General features: G+C 42.3%; 1 protein-coding gene across 1 annotated transcript in view; it reads right to left on the reverse strand.

Annotated features, from left to right (window-relative positions):
* The window catches only part of FRZB (frizzled related protein), a 50759-nt gene extending 25997 nt beyond the window's left edge, over positions 1 to 24762 (reverse strand). The window contains exon 1 of the mRNA XM_069733242.1: positions 24038 to 24762. Coding sequence (XP_069589343.1) covers positions 24038 to 24497 — 460 coding nt within the window. The 5' untranslated portion in view covers positions 24498 to 24762. The remainder of the gene's footprint in view (positions 1 to 24037) is intronic.
* Between the last annotated feature and the right edge of the window lie 1993 nt (positions 24763 to 26755).

Consider the following 26755-nt stretch of genomic DNA (forward strand, 5'->3'; position numbering starts at 1 on the left):
ACTGTACATTGATGGCATCGGGTGTTGTCCGTGATTTTCACAGACTCAGATTTGTGTGGGTGACTTTGATCGAAGACTCTGATCAAAAACTGACATGTCTACGTGATTTCGCGATTTCTTTTGTGAACGCAAAAAGCCCCACAGCCATGTGAATTGCATACATTACAATGGGTGCGCGTTTCATGTTGAAAACCATGGATGAAACACGTGCGTGAAAAACGGCCGTCTGGGTGAGACCTTACACTTTTACTAACCAGATCTATTTGTCAATTTCTCAAAAATTCGTTGACGATTATTTAATCCTGTAAGTGGATTTTATAAAGCAATATATATTCGCCACATTTACCATTTTCTCAGTTAGGTTTTGAGAGCAGGGGGGTGAGTAACATTACCGTTTACAAACTTCCATATACACTTGGCTTTTATAGATCGCTCCGTCAGATGTTCCTGTTTCAGCAATACCAGAAATATACCCCTTGTGTCACCTGAATAAAAGACTTGTTATTGGAAGACTCGGCCATCTGGGCACTGTTTATTTTATGTCATGTAATAGGATAATTACTGTATAAATGTATAAGATGCAGGAAGCAGATCTCAAGTGTTGAAATGTTCACGTTTTGCAAAAATGACTCACTGTGATTGACAGCATGGTCAACGCAAACATAAATACTCCTATTCACTGAAAGTCCTATGTGCAAACTGGATGTAAGTGGCAGCATTGTTAACTAAACTTCTGCAGCTTTGCAAAGGGAATCTATCAGCAAGTTTTAGCAATGGAATCTGAGAGCAGCATGATGTAGGGGCTGAGAGTCTGATTCCAGCGATCTGTCACTTACTGGTGCAGTTTTGATAGAATCCCTGTTTTCTCTGCTGTAGATTTAGCAGTTCTCTGAATGCTGAGCTGTGTATAACCCCGCCCACACCCCTGATTGGCCTGTGTACACTGTACATTGTAAGCAAGCTGCCAATCAGTGATGTGGGCGGGGTTATATAAATTAGCTGCACTGCCTATCCCATGACATCTAGTCCTGCAGTGATAATCTCCTGCTGATAAAATGCTGATTGCATTGAAACTGCAGAAAGCTGCCAAGCAAGTGATACATCACTGGAATCAGGCTCTCTGCCCATTCATTATGCTGCTCTCAGGGACAACAGTGAGATTTCTGGAGTAGGGAACACCACAGCTCATCATGAATTAGAAGAGCCGTGGCGTCCCACCCCGACTCTGCCCATTTTGTGGGAGACGGGAGTCACAAAATTTTGGTGCAACTCTGAGTTGTCCCTAAATTTTGCAACTCCTCAAAGCTTTTAAGACAGAATTCTAGCATGAAAGCTTTGATGAATTGGGGCCTAAGAGTTCCCTTCACTCCATTTTCCCTCTATTTCTATTGGGCAGCAGGGACAGTCTAGAAGTCCTTCACGAGCATGACTACACCATGATTGTGCTAGTAACTATGAGATTATTTGTAATGGCTGTCCTATTGAACAATCACTTTAAATTGTTTGCCATACTAAAGCCCCGATTCATCATTTGCTGGAAGGGATTAAGTCACTTTCCTTTTTTGTCTTGTTGTATTAGTTGCCATTTCATTAAAACGGCGCACGAGATTCATGAATTTGGCTCAAAGTGAAAAATGGGCTTCTTCCTGTGTTGTACTGCTTTTGTGACTTTTCATATCAAACGGCGCAATAGGCGCCAAAAGTTACAAAAATGCTGCGACACTCAAAAATACACAACGATGGGACTAGAGTGAAATTGCACCAAATTTTGCAGCATTTTGAAAAATTATGAATTGTGTTAAAACATCTGGAATCGCTAAACTCCGTGTGAGGATCCATGAAAGTTTCCTTCAGATTGTTTTCATCTATTCACAACAATGGCATTGAAGGTATTGCCCAGCAGCTGGCATTGCAGGAAATGGGTGACCGAACCAGAGACCTTATTTGTCACCAACCAATCTACAGGACTTTTGTGCATAGAGAAAGGGCTGACAGATAACACTTAGGGCTCATTCACATTTCATTTTTTCTTGTACGAATGCTGCCTTTTCACGGATAGTACTCGTACCTATGACAATCTTTGGGTAGTTGACTTGTCCAATTTTTTTCCTTGGAACGAGTGGTCTGTAAAAACACACGGAGACTTGAGAAACCTCCTATCTGACTGATACTGACCACGCGCTGATCAAAAATACTGATGAAGCTCAATCAGTTTTTATGAGAAAAATCACTGATGTCTGATTGAGTCCTTAGGGGGAAAATTCATCAAGACTAGTCTTGATTAAAAGTCAGCTGGAATAAAGTGCGTCAAATTCATTAAGAGGTACTGTTTCCTACTAGTACTAGCACTAAATTGGTGCATTTTTCGTTCACCCCATGCACCAGAGGGGAGTACATCTCAGCTATTATTTGTACCGGCTCCTGGTTTGGCCTGAGAATACTGATGCGAAACATGGAGTAAAGTGTCTATGATGATAATAATGAAGATGATGATGATTCTGTTGCAAGCTTTTCTTCTTAAATATTTGCACACTCATTTTGTGAGTTATATTTCAATTCGTTTTATAATTCCTTAAGTATATGACTGGATAACAGCAAAAAGAACATTAATGTATCATTTGCCAATTTTTTATGCCAAGGTTTTTGATGTATTTGGCAGTTGTAACACACTTGCTGCTTGCCAAGCCATGGTTGGGTCTTTTTCATAAAACATATGTAGATAGATAGATAGATAGATAGATAGATAGATAGATAGATAGATAGATAGATAGATAGATAGATACTGTGCCTTGAAAAAGAATTCTTACCCTGTGAACTTTTCCACATTGTGGATGTTTGCGTGAATTACCAACACTAAGCCGTAAGTATATGTGAAATGTAAAGGAAATGAAACATGGTTTTCTAATGATTCTAAAATCTAGATCTGCAAATTATAATGTGCATGGAAAGGAAAAGGAAAGGAAAAAAAAAGCCACAACTCTGTGCTCAGTCCACCAACCAAGAGTTTGAGTGAGATCACATTAAGACATGTCGTCTCGACAGTTTCTTCATGCTGCAACCCCATCCTGACATGGCTTGTACAGATTGCAGCGTGAAATATGTGATGGTAGCAGTTTTATTCACATTTTTTACACACACATTTAACCTATACCTGGGAAACTAAACAAATTAAGTAACGTCACATAGCATGTCTAAAGGATCAAATTTTGTCCCCCACTGAGGCATTACTTTGTAGGATCACCTTTCGCTGCAATTACTGCTGCAAGTCTTTTAGGCTATGGCTTTACCAGCTTTGGACATCTAATGTTTGCCCATTCTTCTTTGCATTCACGCACATGAATAAGCTTTGATTGAAACCACCCATTGTAGCTTTAGCAGTATGTTTAGGGTCATTGTACTGCTAGAAGGTGAACCTACACCCCAATTTCAAGTCTTTTGCAGCCTCTAACAGGTTTTCCTCCAGAATTGTCCGGTATTTAACTCCATCCATCATCCCATCAACTCTGACAGCTTCCCTGTCCCTGCTGAAGGAAAGCATCCCCACAACAATATACTGCCACCACCATATTTTACGGTGGGGATAATATTTTCAGGGTGATGTCCAGTCGGAGTTTTCCCCCACACATAACTTTTTTTCCATTTAGGCCAACGTGCTCTACTTTGGTCGCATCTGACCAGAGCACCTTCTTCCACATGCTAGCTGTGTCCGTTAGATCACTTTTTGCAAACTGCAAACAGGATTTCTTATGGTTTGCTTTCAAAAAATGTCTTTCTTCTTTTCACTCTTCCATAAAAAGCCAGATTTGTTTAGCAAAGCACTAATAGTTGTCCTGTGGACAGATTCTCCCACCTGAGCTGTTGACTTGAGCTCTGCAGCTCCTCCAGAGTGACCATAGGCCTCTTGGCTGTTTCTATACTCAGTGCTCTCCTTGCTTGGGATGTCAGTTTAGGTGGACGACTAGGTCTTGACAGGTCTAGGGTTGTGCCATAGTTCTTGCATTTTTGGGTGATGGATTGATTAGTGCTCTGTGAGATGTTCAGAGCCTGGGCTATTTTTTTTTAGAACTTAACTCTGCTGTACTCTTCTCCACAACTTTATCCCTGACCCGTCTGGTGTGTTCCTTTGTTTTCATGATGCTGTTTGATCCCCAATGTTCTCAAACAAATCTATGTGGCCTTCACAGAAGAGCTGTAGTTATACTTAGAATAAATTACACACAGGTGGACTCAGTTTACTAATTATGTGACTTATGGAGGCAATTGGTCACTCGGGATTTTAGTTTAGAGTATCAGACTACAGGGGACTAAATACAAATGCATGTCACAATTTTCAAGTTTATATTTTTAAAATCATTAGAAAACCATGTATCATTTGCTTTACACTTCACAACTACTTGCCACTTTGTGCTGGTCTATCAAATAAAATCCCGATAAAATACATTTAAGTTTATGCATTTAACTTAAAAAAATTTGGAAAAGTTTAGGGGGCATGAATAATTTTTCAAGACACTGTAGATAGTAACAAATGAATGAAAATGAAGACACAAAAACAGCTAAACTTAACTGCGCCTAGGAAGTACAACTGGCTAAAACTAAACTTTCAGCACTGAGCCACAGACATAATAAAAAATACACAAAATAAATAAATAAATGAAACACAAAATCCCCTGATTCCAATGTTTTGTTTCGTACCTAGAAGCAAATTTGTAACATTCAAAATCCTTCATTCACTATCCAGCCAAGTAAAATGACCTTTCTTGAGTCCTCCCATTCTTTTCACAGAATCCCTCAAGCAGCGCGCACAAAGGCTCTTGGCCGACACTGAATTAGGCTAAATTATCCATCAGAAGTAATTATGCAACAAATGTTTGCCAGACTACTGACAATGTGTAAAGAAACTTCCCATTAGACTTCAATAGGAGAGTTTCATTAATCCTAGGATCCTTTATGCTTGTTTTTGCTTACTGTCCACCGTGACTACTGCAAAATGCCTTTAAAGAAATCTGGCAATATTTCCAGGGGCACATAATCGCAAAATTAGCCAAAATGTAAAATCTGCATTGGAAAGGTCTTCTATCCCAGTAGGCAACTTCTGACATTTAATGGATATTTTGATTTTCTTAAAAATGTCCCTTTCACTGTGATATAACATGAGGGGGTGTCTTAAGAGATGTAAAAGGGGAAACTCATGCACCTCTGTAATAAATTTGGAATAAACATCTTTGCAGCACAATTTTTTTTTTCCGTTGTCATATGCAAACCTGTGTCACATTGACTGGTTAAGACAAATTTGGAAAGAAAACTAGTATGGAACAAGAAAATCTAAATTTGAGCTATAGGCAGGTACGGTAGTAAATGTATGAAAAATACTATACTATAAAGTACTTCGTCAAATAAACCGCACAAAATGTATCACATGTGCAAAAACAAATTATCAAAACGAGTGCAGGCATTTTTGCAAATTTGATGTACAAAGTGACGAAACTGAACCAGACCCCCAAAATTGAAAGCTACAAAAAATAAACCTGCAAAAAAATCGAAGACAAGACACTATATAAATTCGGTGCCTGTGCACTTTACCATTCCACAAGTTTATGATATGGACCCATGGGAACATTGTATGTTGTGGTTCTCACATTGTGCACATTTTTTGTCCTGTCCAAGAGCCCCTCCTACAATAACACTGGTTCAGTTTTTTGCACTGTGTTAAAGCCAGTAAAGTATCTGGTTTTAAAGCCTTCTATGTTCTGTTTGATGGATGCTCACAGTAGGAAACTTTGTATTTAGTCTTAAGAAAAATAAATTTGACATTGGCCCTGGAAGCAAAATGGAATAACAATGCCCCTTGTGAATACAGTGAGTGAGGTAGACCGCCCTGTATGATTTGCATGGAGTGAACCTGTTAGACCTGTTGACCAGCTCTAGACTGCTGAACTAAAGGTACCTTCACACTGATCAACTTTCCAACGATCACGACCAGCGATACGACCTGGCCGTGATCGTTGGAAAGTCCTTGTGTGGTCGCTGGGGAGCTGTCACACAGACAGCTCTCCAGCGACCAATGATGCCGAAGTCCCCGGGTAACCAGGGTAAACATCGGGTTACTAAGCGCGGCCCTGCGTTTAGTAACCCGATGTTTACCCTGGTTACCCGGGGACTCATCGATGGATCGGCGTCACACACGCCGATCCAGAGATGACAGCGGGTAACCTGACGACAAAATAAAGTTCTGGACTTCTAGCTCCGACCAGCGATGTCACAGCAGGATCCTGATCGCTGCTGCGTGTCAAACACAGCGAGATCGCTATCCAGGATGCTGCAACGTCACGGATCGCTATCGTTCTCGTTCAAAAGTTGCTCAGTGTGACGGTACCTTTAGAGAGACTGTGGGAAGAGACCCTTCAAGAAAGAAGTGGCCCTAGGACACAGTGACTGGATAGAGGCCACTTTCTGACAACCATTCTGTGAGACGAGGAATCTCTAGCAAGTGATAAGTGTTATACCCTAAAATGATCTGCAGTGACAGACTACACCAGCCCGACTGTCCTGCATCCACCTGATAGGAGATTAGTATGGCCTGAGTCAATGAGAAGACCTGACCTGTGTCCTACAACTTTTAGAGACCGCTCCCTGTCCCTTAAGGTCAGCGCCCCGCAACGTTATCGCAAGGGCCCAATCATTGCCATCAAAACCAAAGGTCGTCATGATGATCTCCGGGTCAGCCAGCTATGGCAAGCCTATTAGTGCAGCACTGACAGGTATAATGCATTGAAATGCAGGTTAAAAAGTTTAAAAAGTCCCAAAGAGGGACTAAGCAAAAAAGTTAAAAAAAAGTTGTAAACATATTCAATAAAAATTATAAAATAATAAAAATGAAAAAATATATAATAAACCAATAAATATGTATATTTATGTGGAAAAAAAGAAATGTCTGGGACCTTCACTTGAGCTCAAATTAAGATTGTGTTGTCTTGTTATTTGCATAGCGCTGATCCTCTGAGGAAGCGATCAAATCAGTTCTATTTGTAATGCATCTTTGTTCAGGGGCAGTCTCTAGGAAGGTTTCACATAATTATAACTAATAATTATCAGAATAATCACTTGCTACTTTAGTGAATATACAAAAATGGCTAAAGAGTTAAAGAGGGCAACAGATACATTTTGGCATTGGAAAGCAAAACTCAGAGTCAGCTGGTACAACACATGTATGGAGCTAATATAATTTAAGAAGAAAGCCACCGGTAAAAAAAAGTAACTGCACTGCTATTTATCAGACGTCCATTACCAATAATAACCATTTTTCTGGGAATACCTCTGTTAGTATACATGTATTTGGCTCTGACAGATACTGTATGTTTAAAAGAAGTCAAACCCATCTTATTTGCAAGAATAGGAATGAAGAGTAGTAAATAAACACAGACGTTTGGTCTGAGGTCTCAACTGATTTTGGTGTATGGTTTGGGGTTTGAATTTAAGGTATTGAAGAGGCTAGATTTATTTTAGGGTCTGGGTTGAAGTCTGAGTTAACTTTGAGGTGATCTGAATCTATAATAACGGTCTAGTTTGTGGTCTGAATTTAGTTTAGGATATTGTCTAGTGTCTAATTTAATTTTGGAGTCTGATCTAACTAATTTTAGGAATTTGGACTAGGGTCTAGACTGCTTTTACTAGTCTGAGATCTGGATTAAGTTAGAGATCTAGAATGGAGTTCGAACTTTGGGGTCTTTGGCAAAACTGCCAAAAACACATTAGAATGGCAGAATAGCCCAAATACAGATAAAGATTTATCTTTGCATAGAATACCCCTCTAGTATGCAATGCAATAGAGCAGCCAGATTTTTTTTGTACTGAAACTTTGATATATATATATATATATATATATATATATATAATTTTTATTTATATAGCGCCAACATATTCCGCAGCGCTTTACAGATTATAGAGGGGACTTGCACAGACAATAGACATTACAGCATAACAGAAATCACAGTTCAAAACAGATACCAGGAGGAGTGAGGGCCCTGCTGCTCGCAAGCTTACAAACTATGAGGAAAAGGGGAGACACGAGAGGTGGATGGTAACAATTGCTTTAGTTATTCGGACCAGCCATAGTGTAAGACTCAGGTGTTCATGTAAAGCTGCATGAAACAGTTAACTGCCTAAGTATGTAACAGTAACGACACAGAGGGCTAAAAACTGCATAAAGTGAATGAGAACATAATGCGAGGAACCCAATTATGTTGTGTTTTTTTTTTTTTTTAAATAGGCCACACAGGGATCGTTAGGTTAATGCATTGAGGCGGTAGGCCAGTCTGAACAAATGAGTTTTTAGGGCACACTTAAAACTGTGGGGATTGGGGATTAATCGTATTAACCTAGGTAGTGCATTCCAAAGAATCGGCGCAGCATGTGTAAAGTCTTGGAGACGGGAGTGGGAGGTTCTGATTATTGAGGATGCTAACCTGAGGTCATTAGCGGAGCGGAGGGCACGGGTAGGGTGGTAGACTGAAACCAGAGAGGAGATGTAGGGTGGTGCTGAGCCATGGAGTGTTTTGTGGATGAGGGTAGTAGTTTTGTACTGGATTCTGGAGTGGATGGGTAGCCAGTGTAATGACTGGCACAAGGTAGAGGCATCGGTGTAAAGGTTGGCGAGGAATATGATCCTGGCAGCATATATATATATATATATATATATATATTGTGAGGGGTTGACTCACTCGCCTGCTTTGAGAAGTAGATACAGGTAAAACACATGCTGGTTTATTAGAGCACAGCATAAACAATAGCAGGGTTAATCAAAATAAACATGGCCTTTCTGGAATAATGGCAAAACAAAAGATAAAGTCCAGCAAAGTCCTTATTTTGGGGGGATTAACACTCTCAGACCACGATATGTCTTCAGCTCCTCCTGGAGCCACTGTCAGGAGACTTTCATTGCCAAACACAGAAAAAAAAATCAGTGGCTGCACATTTAACTCCTCAACCACACCCTTGAGGTGGAGATATGGTGAGTAGGCGTCCCTATCTCTCACCTACTCACCAAAAACACAGTACCTTGTAATGGCTGGTTAACTCCTTCAGCACATAGCATGCTGGAGAGAAATCGGAATTCGAGAGAGAGTATCTGCGTTACTGTGTAACTTCCCGGGTCTGTCTATGCTCTACGTGGAAACTGAAATTTTGTAGACCAAAGAACCACTTAGTTTTCTTACTCTTTTTTCCCCTTAATCATCTCAGAGGAGCATGGTCTGTCACTAGTGTGAACCTTCCGGCCTAGTAGGTAATATTTCAGTATATCCACAGCCCATTTAAAGGAGATCTGTTAATGATGCGGAAATTATAGCAAAACTTGGGATAAACCACCGGTAATATGCCACAATTTCAAGAAACGTCCTCACTTGCTTCTTGGAAAGTGGTTGCGGCCACTTCTGAATCGACTTGACCACACTTTTCTGGATTTATAGTGAACCCAGCTTTTCTCAATGCATGCAGGATTGCCTGTACCTTTTGGTAGGTGACTAATCCAGTCGGGGCTTAAGACCACAATGTCATCAAGGTAGGCCGCAGAATACTTCTTATGTGGAGCCAAGATCTGATCCATATCCATCTGGAAGGTAGATAGGACCCCCTCCAGTCCGAAGGGCATTCTGGTGTATTGGAAACACCCATCAGGCATCGAGAAGGTGATCTTCTCCTTGGCACTCTGGGACATGGGGATCTGCTTGTAGCCCTTTGTCAGGTCGAGGGTTGTAATGTACCTCACGGATCCAAATCTTTCATTGAGTTTGTCCATGTGGGGCATTGAATACGTATCAACTGGACACCTCGTTCAGCCTGCAGTAGTCATTACAAAACCGCCACTCCCTGGCGGGCTTCGGCACAAAGACGATGGGACTTGACCATCCACTTTTTGATTCCTCTATGACACCAAGGTCTAGCATTCTCTTAACCTCATTTGATATTTTTTCCCAACCTATAGAACCTTCATATTATTCTCTCCTGAGTTTTCTGTACCCCCAGATGTCCCCACAAAGCATGCGAATGGGCCATGTCTAAAACCCTCTGTCGATAGGGTCCTGGAACCAACAGCTGCTCCACTAACTCACCTCCCCTCAATTTGGTCACCCGATATAATACAGGTCCTTCTCAAAAAATTAGCATATAGTGTTAAATTTCATTATTTACCATAATGTAATGATTACAATTAAACTTTCATATATTATAGATTCATTATCCACCAACTGAAATTTGTCAGGTCTTTTATTGTTTTAATACTGATGATTTTGGCATACAACTCCTGATAACCCAAAAAACCTGTCTCAATAAATTAGCATATCAAGAAAAGGTTCTCTAAACGACCTATTACCCTAATCTTCTGAATCAACTAATTAACTCTAAACACATGCAAAAGATACCTGAGGCTTTTATAAACTCCCTGCCTGGTTCATTACTCAAAACCCCCATCATGGGTAAGGGTACCGTCACACTATAACATTTCGATCGCTACGACGGTACGATTCGTGACGTTCCAGCGATATTGTTACGATATCGCTGTGTCTGACACGCAGCAGCGATCAGGGATCCTGCTGAGAATCGTACGTCGTAGCAGATCGTATGGAACTTTCTTTCATCGCTGGATCTCCCGCTGTCATCGCTAGATCGGTGTGTGTGACACCGATCTAGCGATCTAGCGATGCGATCCAGCGATGCGTTCGCTTGTAACCAGGGTAAACATCGGGTAACTAAGCGCAGGACCGCGCTTAGTTACCCGATGTTTACCCTGGTTACAAGCGTTAAACTAAAAAAAAACAAACAGCACATACTTACATTCTGGTGTCCGTCAGGTCCCTTGCCGTCTCAGCTTCCCGCACTGTGACTGCCGGCCGTAAAGTGAAAGCAGAGCACAGCGGCTGTGCTTTCACTTTCACTTTACGGCCGGCAGTCACTGAGTGCGGGAAGCAGACTGCAAGGGACCTGACGGACACCAGAATGTAAGTATGTGCTGTTTGTTTTTTTTTTAGTTTAACGCTTGTAACCAGGGTAAACATCGGGTAACTAAGCGCGGTCCTGCGCTTAGTTACCCGATGTTTACCCTGGTTACCCAGGGACCTCGGCATCTTGGTCGCTGGAGAGCGGTCTGTGTGACAGCTCCCCAGCGACCACACTACGATTTACCTACGATCACGGCCAGGTCATATCGCAGGTCGTGATCATAGGTAAATCGTATAGTGTGACGGTACTCTAAGACTAGCGGCCTGACAGATGTCAAGAAGGCCATCACTGACACCCTCAAGCAAGAGGGTAAGACCCAGAAAGAAATTTCTCAACAAATAGGCTGTTCCCAGAGTGCTGTATCAAGGCACCTCAATGGTAAGTCTGTTGGAAGGAAACAATGTGGCAGAAAACGCTGTACAACGAGAAGAGGAGACCGGACCCTGAGGAAGATTGTGGAGAAGGACCGATTCCAGACCTTGGGGAACCTGAGGAAGCAGTGGACTGAGTCTGGTGTGGAAACATCCAGAGCCACCGTGCACAGGCGTGTGCAGGAAATGGGCTAAAGGTGCCGCATTCCCCAGATAAAGCCACTTTTGAACCATAAACAGCGGCAGAGGCGCCTGACCTGGGCTACAGAGAAGCAGCACTGGACTGTTGCTAAGTGGTCCCAAGTACTTTTTTCTGATGAAAGCAAATTTTGCATGTCATTCGGAAATCAAGGTGCCAGAGTGTGGAGGAAGACTGGAGAGAAGGAAATGCCAAAATGCCTGAAGTCCAGTGTCAAGTACCCACAGTCAGTGATGGTGTGGGGTGCCATGTCAGCTGCTGGTATTGGTCCACTGTGTTTCATCAAGGGCAGGGTCAATGCAGCTAGCTATCAGGAGATTTTGGAGCACTTCATGCTTCCATCGGCTGAAATGCTTTATGGAGATGAAGATTTCATTTTTCAGCACGACCTGGCACCTGCTCACAGTGCCAAAACCACTGGTAAATGGTTTACTGACCATGGTATTACTGTGCTCAATTGGCCTGCCAACTCTCCTGACCTGAACCCCATAGAGAATCTGTGGGATATTGTGAAGAGAAAGTTGAGAGATGCAAGACCCAACACTCTGGATGAGCTTAAGGCCGCTATTGAAGCATCCTGGGCCTCCATAACATCTCAGCAGTGTCACAGGCTGATTGCCTCCATGCCACGCCGCATTGAAGCAGTCATTTCTGCCAAAGGATTCCCGACCAAGTATTGAGTGCATAACTGAACATTATTATTTGATGTTTTTTTTGTTTGTTATTAAAAAACACTTTTATTTGATTGGATGGGTGAAATATGCTAATTTATTGAGACAGGTTTTTTGGGTTATCAGGAGTTGTATGCCAAAATCATCAGTATTAAAACAATAAAAGACCTGACAAATTTCAGTTGGTGGATAATGAATCTATAATATATGAAAGTTTAATTGTAATCATTACATTATGGTAAATAATGAAATTTAACACTATATGCTAATTTTTTGAGAAGGACCTGTAAATCGCCATTGACTGCAAAGTGTGGGAACCTTGTGTCGACCCCGACTCTTGAGTAACCCTAGTACATACAGTAACATTATCAAATGCCCCTTTAATGTAAGATCGCGAACTTGAGCAGTCCCAAAGTTCTCTCAGGCACGTCTAACTCAGGGAAGTTGGGCTCCTCTGTCACCATCTCATCCACCTCTCTAGCGAGGACACCTAGGGGAAACTCCTCCATTTTTGATTTTGATGTTTTGATGGAGTCTTTTCCCAAGGGATCTGGCTTCTGTCCGAGACACTCTGTACAGCCCCCTTTTGCCACAAGTTCCAAAATAATGAAAAACCCCGCCCCAGTGTGACGGAATGTAATAAGTCTTTTACCACCCCAACCTCATGGGACTTAGTACCACAGTCTGTTACCCTGGTTGCTCTGGCCACAGGGTAGCCTTTGGCATCTCTGTATATGCAGCGGATGCCACAAACTTATCAGGGATTAACTGGTGGGGCAGTGTAGCACTGATTAGGGTCACTAGGTTTCCAGAGTCCAAAAGTCCAAAACCAGTACCCCATTGACTGACATGGTACATGCCTGCGGCCCACAGTCCACACTGCAGGCTGGCAGGCATAATAGGAACTACACCGGCCTACACTGCAGTTCATTGGTTCAGGGGACATATGAAACCTAGCTTCTACATGTCCAGGATTGTGACATTGTGAACAGACCACGTCCTTATACCAACAACCTGAAAGGACCCCGGCGAGATTGGGAAGCCCCCCATTTGTGGGTCTAGACACTCTCCATGGTGAGCCCACCCCCCTTTCGGTTTCCCAGTATGGGGAAGTGGCAATGTCTGGTTTCCTGAGGGATTTCTCGACAACTTCCCCTCTGCTCACTGCTCTGATGGAAGTTTCTACCGTTCAGCCACCCTCTTGAAAACAATCCAAAAAGCTTCCATTCCATATCATTCCCCGGGGTCATCTTTTGCATGGCTCGTCCTACTGCTTTCCGGATGTACGAGTCGTCACCTGGAGTTAAGGAGGAGACTGCTGGCCTCCCACAAATGGCCTCTTCGAGGAGTTCCATCTGCCATGTTAGCGCCTCCTGTTGCTGCCACTGGTGCTGCTGTTGGAGCTACTGTACCAACAGTTTACTTGTTTCCTGTTACACCATTTGCTGCTGTTAACTTGCCAGCTGCTGCTGCTGTTAGACCTGGACCAGATGCTTGACAAGCTTCTCCATGCTGACGGATGTCTCGTGCTGGATGCTGGATTTTACTCAGGACATGCAGTTTGTCTACATCCGCTATGCGTGTTCCTGGATCGATGCCCACATTCGAAACACCAACTGTAAGGGGTTGACTCACTCAGCTGCTTGTAGAGGTAAACACAGGAACACCTCTTGTGGCAAATCACCCACTGGTTTATTAGACCACAGCATAAACAATACCAGGGTTGATAAAAATAAACATGGTCTTTCTGGCATAACGGCAAAACAAAAGATAAAGTCCTACAAAGTTCATATATTTGCTGGATTCGCCCGCTCAGACCACCATATCTCTTCAGCTCCTCCTGGAGCCATTGTCGATATTTTCCTCTCCAAACACACAACACAGAAAAAAAAAATCAGTGGCTGCACATTTAACTCTTCAACCAGACCATTGAGGTGGAGATATGGTGAGTAGGCATCACCAAAATCCCAGTCCCTTGTAATGGCTGGGTAACCTCTTCAGCACGTAGCATGCTGGAGAGAAACTTATGGGTTTCAAATCAGGGAAGAGAGCAATCTTCGTGACACATATCTTCTCTACATATCTTCCCATATATGTACTATATATATACAGTTAGGGCCAGAAATATTTGGACAGTGAAACAAGTTTTGTTATTTTAGCTGTTTACAAAAACATGTTCAGAAATACAATTATATATATAATATGGGCTGAAAGTGCACACTCCCAGCTGCAATATGATAGTTTCCACATCCAAATCGGAGAAAGAGTTTAGGAATCATAGCTCTGTAATGCATAGCGTCCTCTTTTTCAAGGGACCAAAAGTAATTGGACAATGGACTCTAAGGGCTGCTATTAACTCTGAAGGCGTCTCCCTCGTTAACCTGTAATCAATGAAGTAGTTAAAAGGTCAGGGGTGGATTCCAGGTGTGTGGTTTTGCATTTGGAAGCTGTTGCTGTGAGCAGACAACATGCGGTCAAAGGAACTCTCAATTGAGGTGAAGCAGAACATCCTGAGGCTGAAAAAAAAGAAAAAATCCATCAGAGAGATAGCAGACATGCTTGGAGTAGCAAAATCAACAGTTGGGTACATTCTGAGAAAAAAGGAATTGACTGGTGAGCTTGGGAACTCAAAAAGGCCTGGGCGTCCACGGATGACAACAGTGGTGGATGATCGCCGCATACTTAATTTGGTGAAGAAGAACCCGTTCACAACATCAACTGAAGTCCAGAACACTCTCAGTGAAGTAGGTGTATCTGTCTCTAAGTCAACAGTAAAGAGAAGACTCCATGACAGTAAATACAAAGGGTTCACATCTAGATGCAAACCATTCATCAATACCAAAAATAGACAGGCCAGAGTTAAATTTGCAGAAAAACACCTCAAGAAGCCAGCTCAGTTCTGGAAAAGTATTCTATGGACAGATGAGACAAAGATCAACCTGTACCAGAATGATGGGAAGAAAAAAGTTTGGAGAAGAAAGGGAACGGCACATGATCCAAGGCACACCACATCCTCTGTAAAACATGGTGGAGGCAACGTGATGGCATGGGCATGCATGGCTTTCAATGGCACTGGGTCACTTGTGTTTATTGATGACATAAGAGCAGACAAGAGTAGCCGGATGAATTCTGAAGTGTACCGGGATATACTTTCAGCCCAGATTCAGCCAAATGCTGCAAAGTTGATTGGACGGCGCTTCATAGTACAGATGGACAATGACCCCAAGCATACAGCCAAAGCTACCCAGGAGTTCATGAGTGCCAAAAAGTGGCACATTCTGCAATGGCCAAGTCAATCTCCAGATCTAAACCCAATTGAGCATGCATTTCACTTGCTGAAATCCAGACTTAAGACGGAAAGACCCACAAACAAGCAAGACCTGAAGGCTGCGGCTGTAAAGGCCTGGCAAAGCATTAAGAAGGAGGAAACCCAGCGTTTGGTGATGTCCATGGGTTCCAGACTTAAGGCAGTGATTGCCTCCAAAGGATTTGCAACAAAATATTGAAAATAAAAATATTTTGTTTGGGTTATGTTTATTTGTCCAATTACTTTTGACCTCCTAAAATGTGGAGTGTTTGTAAAGAAATGTGTACAATTCCTACATTTTCTATCAGATATTTTTGTTCAACCCTTCAAATTAAACGTTACAATCTGCACTTGAATTCTGTTGTAGAGGTTTCATTTCAAATCCAATGTGGTGGCATGCAGAGCCCAACTCGCGAAAATTGTGTCACTGTCCAAATATTTCTGGCCCTAACTGTATATATATATATATATATATATACATATATATATATATACTGTATATGTATAATATAATCTGTGTATGTATCTATATGTCATCCGAGGAATGGGAATGCTGTGGTAACTTTGTACATCTTAATGTACACATAAATATCTACACGATGCAATTTTGATTTTGCATATTGGTCAAGACAGGAAGAGGGGGCCAATGTTGAACTTTTGCACTAGAGACACTGAGCCTTTAGCTTCGACTCTGCAAGAATTCCTGATTTAGAGATTGTAAATGTGAAATTCTGCTTATTTCCATGAAAGTATTCTGACTATAAGTATGTGGTTCCAAAGCATTTTTACAATACAAAACTTGTCACGATCGTAGCCACTAGAGTTGAGCGACCTTGACCTTTTTAGAGTCGAGCCGGGTTTCGCGAAACCCGACTATCTCAAAAGTCGGGTCGAGTGAAATCGGCCGATTATGGCGAAAAGTCGGGATCGACCGAAACACGAAACCCAATGCAAGTCAATGGGGCAGCATAGTCGGCAGTGAGTGGGGGCCAGGAAAACACCTAGAGTGCCCATTTTAATGTCAAAACCATCCATTCTTCTTAATGAAGCTTGTCAAGCGTAATTTACCTTATAATAATTGGAAGGCATTTGAAATTGGGGGTCATTTGGCTAAAGTTGTGTGGGGTAGGGCTGGTTCAAGTAATTAGTGGGCCCAGGAAATCTGGACCACGTCACGGCAGTGGAGCAGGGAGAGGTAAGTATTTCAACTTTGCAAGTGCTGTGATCCTGAGCAAGCAGGGGGGGCCCACTTGTTGGCATTGGCACTGGCACAGGGCCCCTCAAAGTACAGCGGTGTGTTTGCACGGCGGGGGCGCCTCCCACCGCCAGCAACACTTTTGCGTACTATGAGAGGCCCTGTGCCAGTGACGTCGCCAACTAGTATTCCTCCCCCCACCTGATGAAGGAACCTGCACTTTCATCTGCACCTTCCTCTTTGTCCCCGTGTAAGGTGGTATGGTATGCGGGAAGAGCAACCTGACTTTCAGCAGGGTCACAATGTTGTTGTGTAGCATGCACGGGGAATGTTGCGTTATGGGTCAATGTACCAGCAGACTCATCTATCACTGGCTGGGCAATGGGCACGATGAAGTGGAAACACAGATATAGGCCCAAAGAATAAAGTGGGCTAAATGCAGTTCAAAATTGGTAACACAGGAATAACCAGGGGGCATTGCAGTGGAGGACAACTGGAATGAGAGGCTGACACAGAGAGTAGGGCCAAATCAGTAAGTAGTCGAAATGCAGTTCAAAATTGGCAACCGTAGTAAACAGGCGGCACAGCTTTGTTCAGTGGAGGAGAACAGCAAGGAGTGGCAGACACTGATAGTAGGCCCCAACCCAACTAGTAGGCCAAATGCAGTCTAACATTAACAACTACTTAACGAGAGCCTGAAAATGGAATTTCAGGACAGGAAACCAGGAGAACAGCAAGGAGTGGCAGACACCGATAGTAGGCCCCAAACCAACTAGTACGCCAAATGCAGTTGTTCCATTTAACCACAATTTAATGAGAGCCTGAAGATAGAAGCTCAGGAAAGGCAACCTGGGGAACACCTTGGAGTGTAACACACCATCTCTCTCCACCCCATACCCATTTTGTAGGCCTAATGCAGTGTACTTTTCTACAACTACTAAACGAGAGTCGGAAGACCGAAGCAATGGCAAGGAAACCTGGGGAACACCTTGGAGTGTAACACACCATCTCTCTCCACCCCATACCCAATTTGTAGGCCTAATGCAGTGTAGTTTCCAAGAACTACTAAACGAGAGCCGGAAGATCGAAGCTCAGGAAAGGCAACCTGTGGAACACCTTGGAGTGTAACACACCCTCTCTCTACACCCCATACCCAATTTGAAGGCCTAATGCAGTGTAGTTTCCAAGAACTACTAAACGAGAGCCGGAAGATCGAAGCTCAGGAAAGGCAACCTGGGGAACACCTTGGAGTGTAACACACCCTCTCTCTACACCCCATACCCAATTTGAAGGCCTAATGCAGCGTAGTTTCCAACAACTACTAAACGAGAGCCGGAAGATCGAAGCTCAGGAAAGGCAACCTGGGGAACACCTTGGAGTGTAACAAACCCTCTCTCTACACCCCATACCCAATTTGAAGGCCTAATGCAGTGTAGTTTCCAAGAACTACTAAACGAGAGCCGGAAGATCGAAGCTCAGGAAAGGCAACCTGGGGAACACCTTGGAATGTAACACACCCTCTCTCTACACCCCATACCCAATTTGAAGGCCTAATGCAGCGTAGTTTCCAACAACTACTAAACGAGAGCCGGAAGATCGAAGCTCAGGAAAGGCAACCTGGGGAACACCTTGGAGTGTAACAAACCCTCTCTCTACACCCCATACCCAATTTGTAGGCCTAATGCAGCGTAGTTTCCGACAACTACTAAACGAGAGCATGAAGATCGAAGCTCAGGAAAGGCAACCTGGGGAACACCTTGGAGTGTAACACACCCTCTCTCTACACCCCATACCCAATTTGAAGGCCTAATGCAGTGTAGTTTCCAAGAACTACTAAACGAGAGCCGGAAGATCGAAGCTCAGGAAAGGCAACCTGGGGAACACCTTGGAGTGGAACACACCATCTCTCTACACCCCATACCCAATTTGAAGGCCTAATGCAGCGTAGTTTCCAACAACTACTAAACGAGAGCCGGAAGATCGAAGCTCAGGAAAGGCAACCTGGGGAACACCTTGGAGTGTAACACAACGTCTCTCTACACCACGGAAGGGCTGATTCTTAGGAAGGAAGGCTGTTGGAAAGAAGCATTGCGCGTCTGAGGGTGATTATATTCTTATTAGGTATATACTCACCCTCGGACGCGCCCTGCTTCTTTATTTGGAATGAATGTTTATTTGCAATGTGGTGTTGACTTTCTCTATTATTTTGGTAATTAATGATTTTATTATTTTCATTGTTTTGCATCTTCTCGGCAATAATATAAAGAAGACGCGACAGGACAACACTCGGTGGATGCCATATCTGTGTTTTCAATTTAAAAAACCTTTCAGTTAAATACTTGCAGGATAAAGTAATTGTAGCTGGTGGCCATTTTTAGTACTGTACCAGATTTTAGTTGTGTGTTTGTTTTTAATGTTAAAATGTCTGCATTTGATATCTCACCAGTATTTTCTTTTTTTATAAGCAAAATACTTTTTTTTTTATTTTATGATGTTGGTTCAAGGGGTACACGGGCAGCAGTAGACAGGTCAGTGTAGGCCTAGTGGAAGGAGGGACCGCAGACAGGCTTCGAAGCCCTAACATAATAAATTGGGCTGCCTGTAGGCAGTTTAAAATTGGTTCCAGGGGAACACGGGCAGCAGTAGACAGGTCAGTGGAGGCCTAGTGGAAGGAGGGACCGCAGACAGGCTTCGAAGGCCTAACATAATAAAATGGGCTGGCTGTAGGCAATTTAAAATTGGTTCCAGGGGAACGGTATTTGTTGCTGTCACACAACTTACACGGTGAGCTATAACTTCAGTATGATTTAGCTACCCCTTTACAGGTGAGTGAGACCACAACGAAAATCAGCCACAATGTTACACACTCTGTTGTTGTTGGCAACAAATGAGATGGCACACATGCAGGACTGTCACTGAAGCGCAAATGTAAATATTTATCTCCCACTGATTTGTGTTTGTTTTTTTTAAAAGGGAGACTTCAGAAAAAAAAAAAATTTAAAAAAAATTATTTTTTACAGAACAATTTATAAAACAAATAAAATGAAATGATTGTTTCAGGGAGAATTTAGGAAAAAAAAAAAAAAAAGGCTTTGTAGGGCCCACTGAGTGAGAGAGGACGCACACAGGAGTCAGGAGTGGCACACAAGCCCAGAGGCCAATATTAATCTCCCACCGATTGATTTAGTTATTTTTTTTGGTAGATTTTGGAACCCAAATCAAGCAAAAAAATTAATAGGCTTTCTATGGCCCACAATTGGGGAGAGAGAGAGAGATGGCACACCCAGGAGTCAAGACTGGCACACAAGCAGAAGGGGCAATATGAATCTCCCACAGATTTTTTTTTTTTTTTTTTTTTTTCAGGGAGACTTGAGAGAAAAAAAAATACAAAAAAAATGATTTTTTTCAGGAATAATTTAGAAACCAAAGAAAATAAAATGATTGTTTCAAGGAGAATTTAGAAAACAAATAAAACAAAAAATAGGCTTTCTAGGGCCCACTGAGTGACAGATGACGCACACAGGAGTCAGGAGTGGCACACAAGCCCAGAGGCCAATATTAATCTCCCACTGATTGATTTAGTTATTTTTTTTGGTAGATTTTGGAACCCAAATCAAGCAAAAAAATTTATAGGCTTTCTATGGCCCACAATTGGGGAGAGAGAGAGAGATGGCACACCCAGGAGTCAAGACTGGCACACAAGCAGAAGGGGCAATATGAATATCCCACAGATTTTTTTTTTTTCAGGGAGACTTTAGAGAAAAAAAAATACAAAAAAAATGATTTTTTTCAGGAATAATTTAGAAACCAAAGAAAATAAAATGATTTTTTCAGGGAGAATTTAGAAAACAAATAAAACAAAAAATAGGCTTTCTAGGGCCCACTGAGTGACAGATGACGCACACAGGAGTCAGGAGTGGCAGACAAGCCCAGAGGCCAATATTAATCTCCCACTGATTGATTTAGTGATTATTTTTGGTAGATTTTGGAACCCAAATCAAGCAAAAAAATTTATAGGCTTTCTATGGCCCACAATTGGGGAGAGAGAGAGAGATGGCACACCCAGGAGTCAAGACTGGCACACAAGCAGAAGGGGCAATATGAATATCCCACAGATTTTTTTTTTTTTTTTTTTTTTTTTCAGGGAGACTTTAGAGAAAAAAAAATACAAAAAAAATGATTTTTTTCAGGAATAATTTAGAAACCAAAGAAAATAAAATGATTTTTTCAGGGAGAATTTAGAAAACAAATAAAACAAAAAATAGGCTTTCTAGGGCCCACTGAGTGACAGATGACGCTCACAGAAGTCAGGAGTGGCACACAAGCCCAGAGGCCAATATTAATCTCCCACTGATTGATTTAGTGATTTTTTTTGGTAGATTTTGGAACCCAAATCAAGCAAAAAAATTAATAGGCTTTCTATGGCCCACTATTTGTGAGAGAGATGGCACGCTCAGGACTGGCACACAAGCCCAGAGGCCAATATTAATCTCCCATTTTTTTTTTTTTCCAGGGAAAATTTATAAACCCAATAAAAAAAATAATAATAAATAGGCTTTCTATGGCCCACTATCTGAGAGAGAGAGATGGCACGCTTAGGACTGGCACACAAGCCCAAAGGCCAATATTAATCTCCCACTGATTGATTGATTGATTTTTTCAGGTAGAATTATGAACCCAAATCAACCAAAAAAATAAATAGGCTTTCTATGGCCCACTATTTGTGAGAGAGATGGCACGCTCAGGACTGGCACACAAGCCCAGAGGCCAATATTAATCTCCCACTTTTTTTTTTTTTTCCAGGGAAAATTTATAAACCCAATAAAATAATAAAAAAAATAGGCTTTCTATGGCCCACTATCTGAGAGAGAGAGAGATGGCACGCTTAGGACTGGCACACAAGCCCAAAGGCCAATATTAATCCCCCACTGATTGATTTATTGATTTTTTCAGGTAGAATTTAGAACCCAAATCAAGCAAAAAAATTAATAGGCTTTCTATGGCCCACTGAGTGAGAGATGGCACACACAGGAGTCAGGAGTGGCACACAAGCCCTGAGGCCAATATTTTTCTCCCACTGATTGATGTTGTGATTTTTTCTGGTAGATTTTGGAACCCAAATCAAGCAAAAAAATAAATAGGCTTTCTATGGCCCACTGAGTGAGAGATGACACAGACAGAGATGGCACTCTAGCAGAAATGTCAATCTTAATCTCCCACAAAAAAAAAAAAAAAGGAACTGTCCTTCAATTGCTATCTCCCTGCAGTAATCTCAGCCAGGTATGGCAGGCAGCAATAAGGAGTGGACTGATGCACAAATTAAATAAAAAGTGTGGACAAACAAACAAGATAGCTGTGCAGAAAGGAAGGAACAAGAGAATTTGTGCTTTGAAAAAAGCAGTTGGTTTGCACAGCGGCGTACACACAGCAATGCAGCTATCAGGGAGCCTTCTAGGGCAGCCCAATGAGCTACAGCGCTGAGGAAAAAAAAAAAAAAAGGAGCTTCCACTGTCCCTGCACACCGAAGGTGGTGTTGGGCAGTGGAAATCGCTACAGCACAAGCGGTTTTGTGGTTAATGGACCCTGCCTAACGCTATCCCTGCTTCTGACGAAGCGGCAGCAACCTCTCCCTAAGCTCAGATCAGCAGCAGTAACATGGCGGTCGGCGGGAACTCCCCTTTATAGCCCCTGTGACGCCGCAGACAGCAAGCCAATCACTGCAATGCCCTTCTCTAAGATGGTGGGGACCAGGACCTATGTCATCACGCTGCCCACACTCTGCGTTTACCTTCATTGGCTGAGAAATGGCGCTTTTCGCGTCATTGAAACGCGACTTTGGCGCGAAAGTCGCGTACCGCATGGCCGACCACGCACAGGGGTCGGATCGGGTTTCATGAAACTCGACTTCGCCAAAAGTCGGCGACTTTTGAAAATGTTCGACCCGTTTCGCTCAACCCTAGTAGCCACGACTTTGTGTCCATGACCAACTTTAGAAGTTTTTATTATGTGGAATGCTGCTATCTGGTGAGATAAATATTCCCTAGAATTATGTTTATATACATTTTTAGCAAAAATAGGAACACTGTGCTTGCAAAACTACAGAAAAGCACTGTTTAAACTTCCACTATCCCAATATCTCTTTCCCCCTATTCCACACATTATATGACACCTAGCTTTGACATTGTGATCAAGCAACATAGCCCATCACTTGCCATGGGCATCACCTGTTACTTTTCATGTTGGCATGTCCTCTGCTGAGCTATTCCTAGGTCACCTGTTGGGATTTAATCTCATTCTAAAAATGAACATTTAATGTCTATATGTTTATGTGAAGATATTTTGGGTCCGCGTTCGCCGTCCCCGCTAGCCCAGATCCCCGATCTGCGCTAGCGAGGGACGGACCTCGGACGCACCTCGGACGCTGCAAGCAGCGTCCGAGGTCCGTCACAAAAGAACGGCACATCACTAGCGCGTGCAGAAAATGGCATGCGCTAGCGATGCACTACAGGCACAAATCACATTGCTGTCAATGGGTGCGCTAACGGACCCTTTGCACGGCGTTAATTGCGACATTTTCGCCGTGCAACGCAGTCCGTTAGCCTTAACCCATTAACTCAATGTGAACCTAGCCTAAAAGAGCCACTGTCAGACTCCTCCTGCAGAAGTTTATCTCCTTGAGAAAAAAGGATGGACCATTGGAAATCCAACAGGCAGGATCCTTCTTTCCCGATACATCATCTATTGGGGGAGAGTTTGACAAAACCCATACACATTAGACTGTCAGACAATCCAGTTGATATCGGAAGGTTCAAACAATTTTTGTCTAACATGTATGGGGACCCTAGGAGAAAAGCTGATTATACACTTGATGATTGGATGACGAACAGTAGAGTTCACATTCAGATGAAATGAATTAAAAATTATTCCTATTTCGGCAAATATTTCAAGCTTATCAACTGACCCACATGAAAATTTTTTGACCACTTGCTAAACACCAAAATTGTAGCAAAAATAATAATTTAATAACTGATTGATGGAGTAATTTTCATCAGTCAGAACCAATCCCTTTGGATTCATAGATTCACAATTTATCAATCTACCAACTAATCACTGACCATCTATTGCCAATATTATATTTTGTCTACCTGTTGAGATACTCTTATGCTCTTACAAGGTTTCGGGAAATAGAGCATTTGCTATAATTGCTACTTTGTAAATGTTGACCCGATTTCCCTCACTTTTTTCTTCCTATATTGAAAAAAGTAAAACAATAGTAGGTATATACAAAAACGTAGAACTTACCGGTTCCTTGTTCCACTGTGATAATTGCCTCTGGAGAAATGCAGACTCCTCTGTCATAGACAGGTAGCTCTTCACATGCCAGGCTCTCTGGCCACGTATGCCTATACTTTATGAGAATGGGTTCACAGCCTGTTCTTGCCCTCTCACAAACTGATTTACATGGCTTAATAGGCTCATGCTGGAAATCAATGGTGCATATAGGGGCATACATGGCACAAAGAAAGAACAGGAGGTCGTGACTGCATTCAGTGGCCAACAAGCCCTCAAACTGCTCAATGGCCAATATAGCATTGGCTTGGGTGCTGTGATGCAAATGGTTGGGCATCTTAGTCATGTTCCAAGGCATAGACTTGCACATGGGAATCCTTACAGGCTCACATGATGCACTTTTTGCCCTGGGCAGAGTGATCAAAAGCCCCAAAGCCATTACAAAGAAATACAAATTCCCAGAAGGGGACATTCTTAGAGTTACGATGAAGTTCAATGTCAACTTTACATCCAACAAAAAAAATAAATTACATAAACTTTTATAGTAGCAGGAAAAATTTTTTAAAAAGTGCAAAGAGTATAAAAAAGATATATAAATCCTTGAGTACAGAGCTAAGAAGTCAATGCAAAAAAAGGTTAAAATTCATATTATAATAGATCCATTTGGTCGCAGTCTGGTAGAGCTGCAGTGAAAGTGTCTCTTGTTCTCCTCTCCTGGAGCAGAAGTCAGGAGTAAATGTAATAGTCAAACCCCGGCTGCTTTTTACTCCAGTGCCCAGGACTCCTCCTCTCAGATGTCTCCAGCCCTCCCCTGTCTGGGATTTAGGAGGGGGAGACACTTTTTTTTTTTCTCTACAATAGATGCTAAATTCTGCAAAACTTCTTCCCAGCTCACACCTAAACTTCCCAAATCATTGCAATTAATCAAGCAATACTATGTTTGAAAAATGGTTCCAACTTTCTGAACCAGATGCAGGAGTTTCTGTAAACTAAAAGCCATTAGAACATCCTTTTTTTTCTGGACACACAACTACTGCCACTCAGATGTGCAGTTTGTAAGCTCAGTGTACCGTATACATTAGGTCACTACTTCCTGCTGACACTTGCCTGCACAAGATGAGCTGTGATGTCGGAGACTTGGTCTGTTCTTATTCGATATGTTCCCATTTTTATTTTGGACATATATATACAGTTAGGGCCAGAAATATTTGGACAGTGACACAATTTTCGCGAGTTGGGCTCTGCATGCCACCACATTGGATTTGAAATGAAACCTCTACAACAGAATTCAAGTGCAGATTGTAACGTTTAATTTGAAGGGTTGAACAAAAATATCTGATAGAAAATGTAGGAATTGTACACATTTCTTTACAAACACTCCACATTTTAGGAGGTCAAAAGTAATTGGACAAATAAACATAACCCAAACAAAATATTTTTATTTTCAATATTTTGTTGCAAATCCTTTGGAGGCAATCACTGCCTTAAGTCTGGAACCCATGGACATCACCAAACGCTGGGTTTCCTCCTTCTTAATGCTTTGCCAGGCCTTTACAGCCGCAGCCTTCAGGTCTTGCTTGTTTGTGGGTCTTTCCGTCTTAAGTCTGGATTTGAGCAAGTGAAATGCATGCTCAATTGGGTTTAGATCTGGAGATTGACTTGGCCATTGCAGAATGTTCCACTTTTTGGCATTCATGAACTCCTGGGTAGCTTTGGCTGTATGCTTGGGGTCATTGTCCATCTGTACTATGAAGCGCCGTCCAATCAACTTTGCAGCATTTGGCTGAATCTGGGCTGAAAGAATATCCCGGTACACTTCAGAATTCATCCGGCTACTCTTGTCTGCTCTTATGTCATCAATAAACACAAGTGACCCAGTGCCATTGAAAGCCATGCATGCCCATGCCATCACGTTGCCTCCACCATGTTTTACAGAGGATGTGGTGTGCCTTGGATCATGTGCCGTTCCCTTTCTTCTCCAAACTTTTTTCTTCCCGTCATTCTGGTACAGGTTGATCTTTGTCTCATCTGTCCATAGAATACTTTTCCAGAACTGAGCTGGCTTCTTGAGGTGTTTTTCTGCAAATTTAACTCTGGCCTGTCTATTTTTGGTATTGATGAATGGTTTGCATCTAGATGTGAACCCTTTGTATTTACTGTCATGGAGTCTTCTCTTTACTGTTGACTTAGAGACAGATACACCTACTTCACTGAGAGTGTTCTGGACTTCAGTTGATGTTGTGAACGGGTTCTTCTTCACCAAATTAAGTATGCAGCGATCATCCACCACTGTTGTCATCCGTGGACGCCCAGGCCTTTTTGAGTTCCCAAGCTCACCAGTCAATTCCTTTTTTCTCAGAATGTACCCAACTGTTGATTTTGCTACTCCAAGCATGTCTGCTATCTCTTTGATGGATTTTTTCTTTTTTTTCAGCCTCAGGATGTTCTGCTTCACCTCAATTGAGAGTTCCTTTGACCGCATGTTGTCTGCTCACAGCAACAGCTTCCAAATGCAAAACCACACACCTGGAATCCACCCCTGACCTTTTAACTACTTCATTGATTACAGGTTAACGAGGGAGACGCCTTCAGAGTTAATTGCAGCCCTTAGAGTCCATTGTCCAATTACTTTTGGTCCCTTGAAAAAGAGGACGCTATGCATTACAGAGCTATGATTCCTAAACCCTTTCTCCGATTTGGATGTGGAAACTATCATATTGCAGCTGGGAG

Source organism: Ranitomeya imitator, chromosome 7 (assembly GCF_032444005.1).
Source record: "Ranitomeya imitator isolate aRanImi1 chromosome 7, aRanImi1.pri, whole genome shotgun sequence".
Lineage (NCBI taxonomy): Eukaryota > Metazoa > Chordata > Amphibia > Anura > Dendrobatidae > Ranitomeya > Ranitomeya imitator.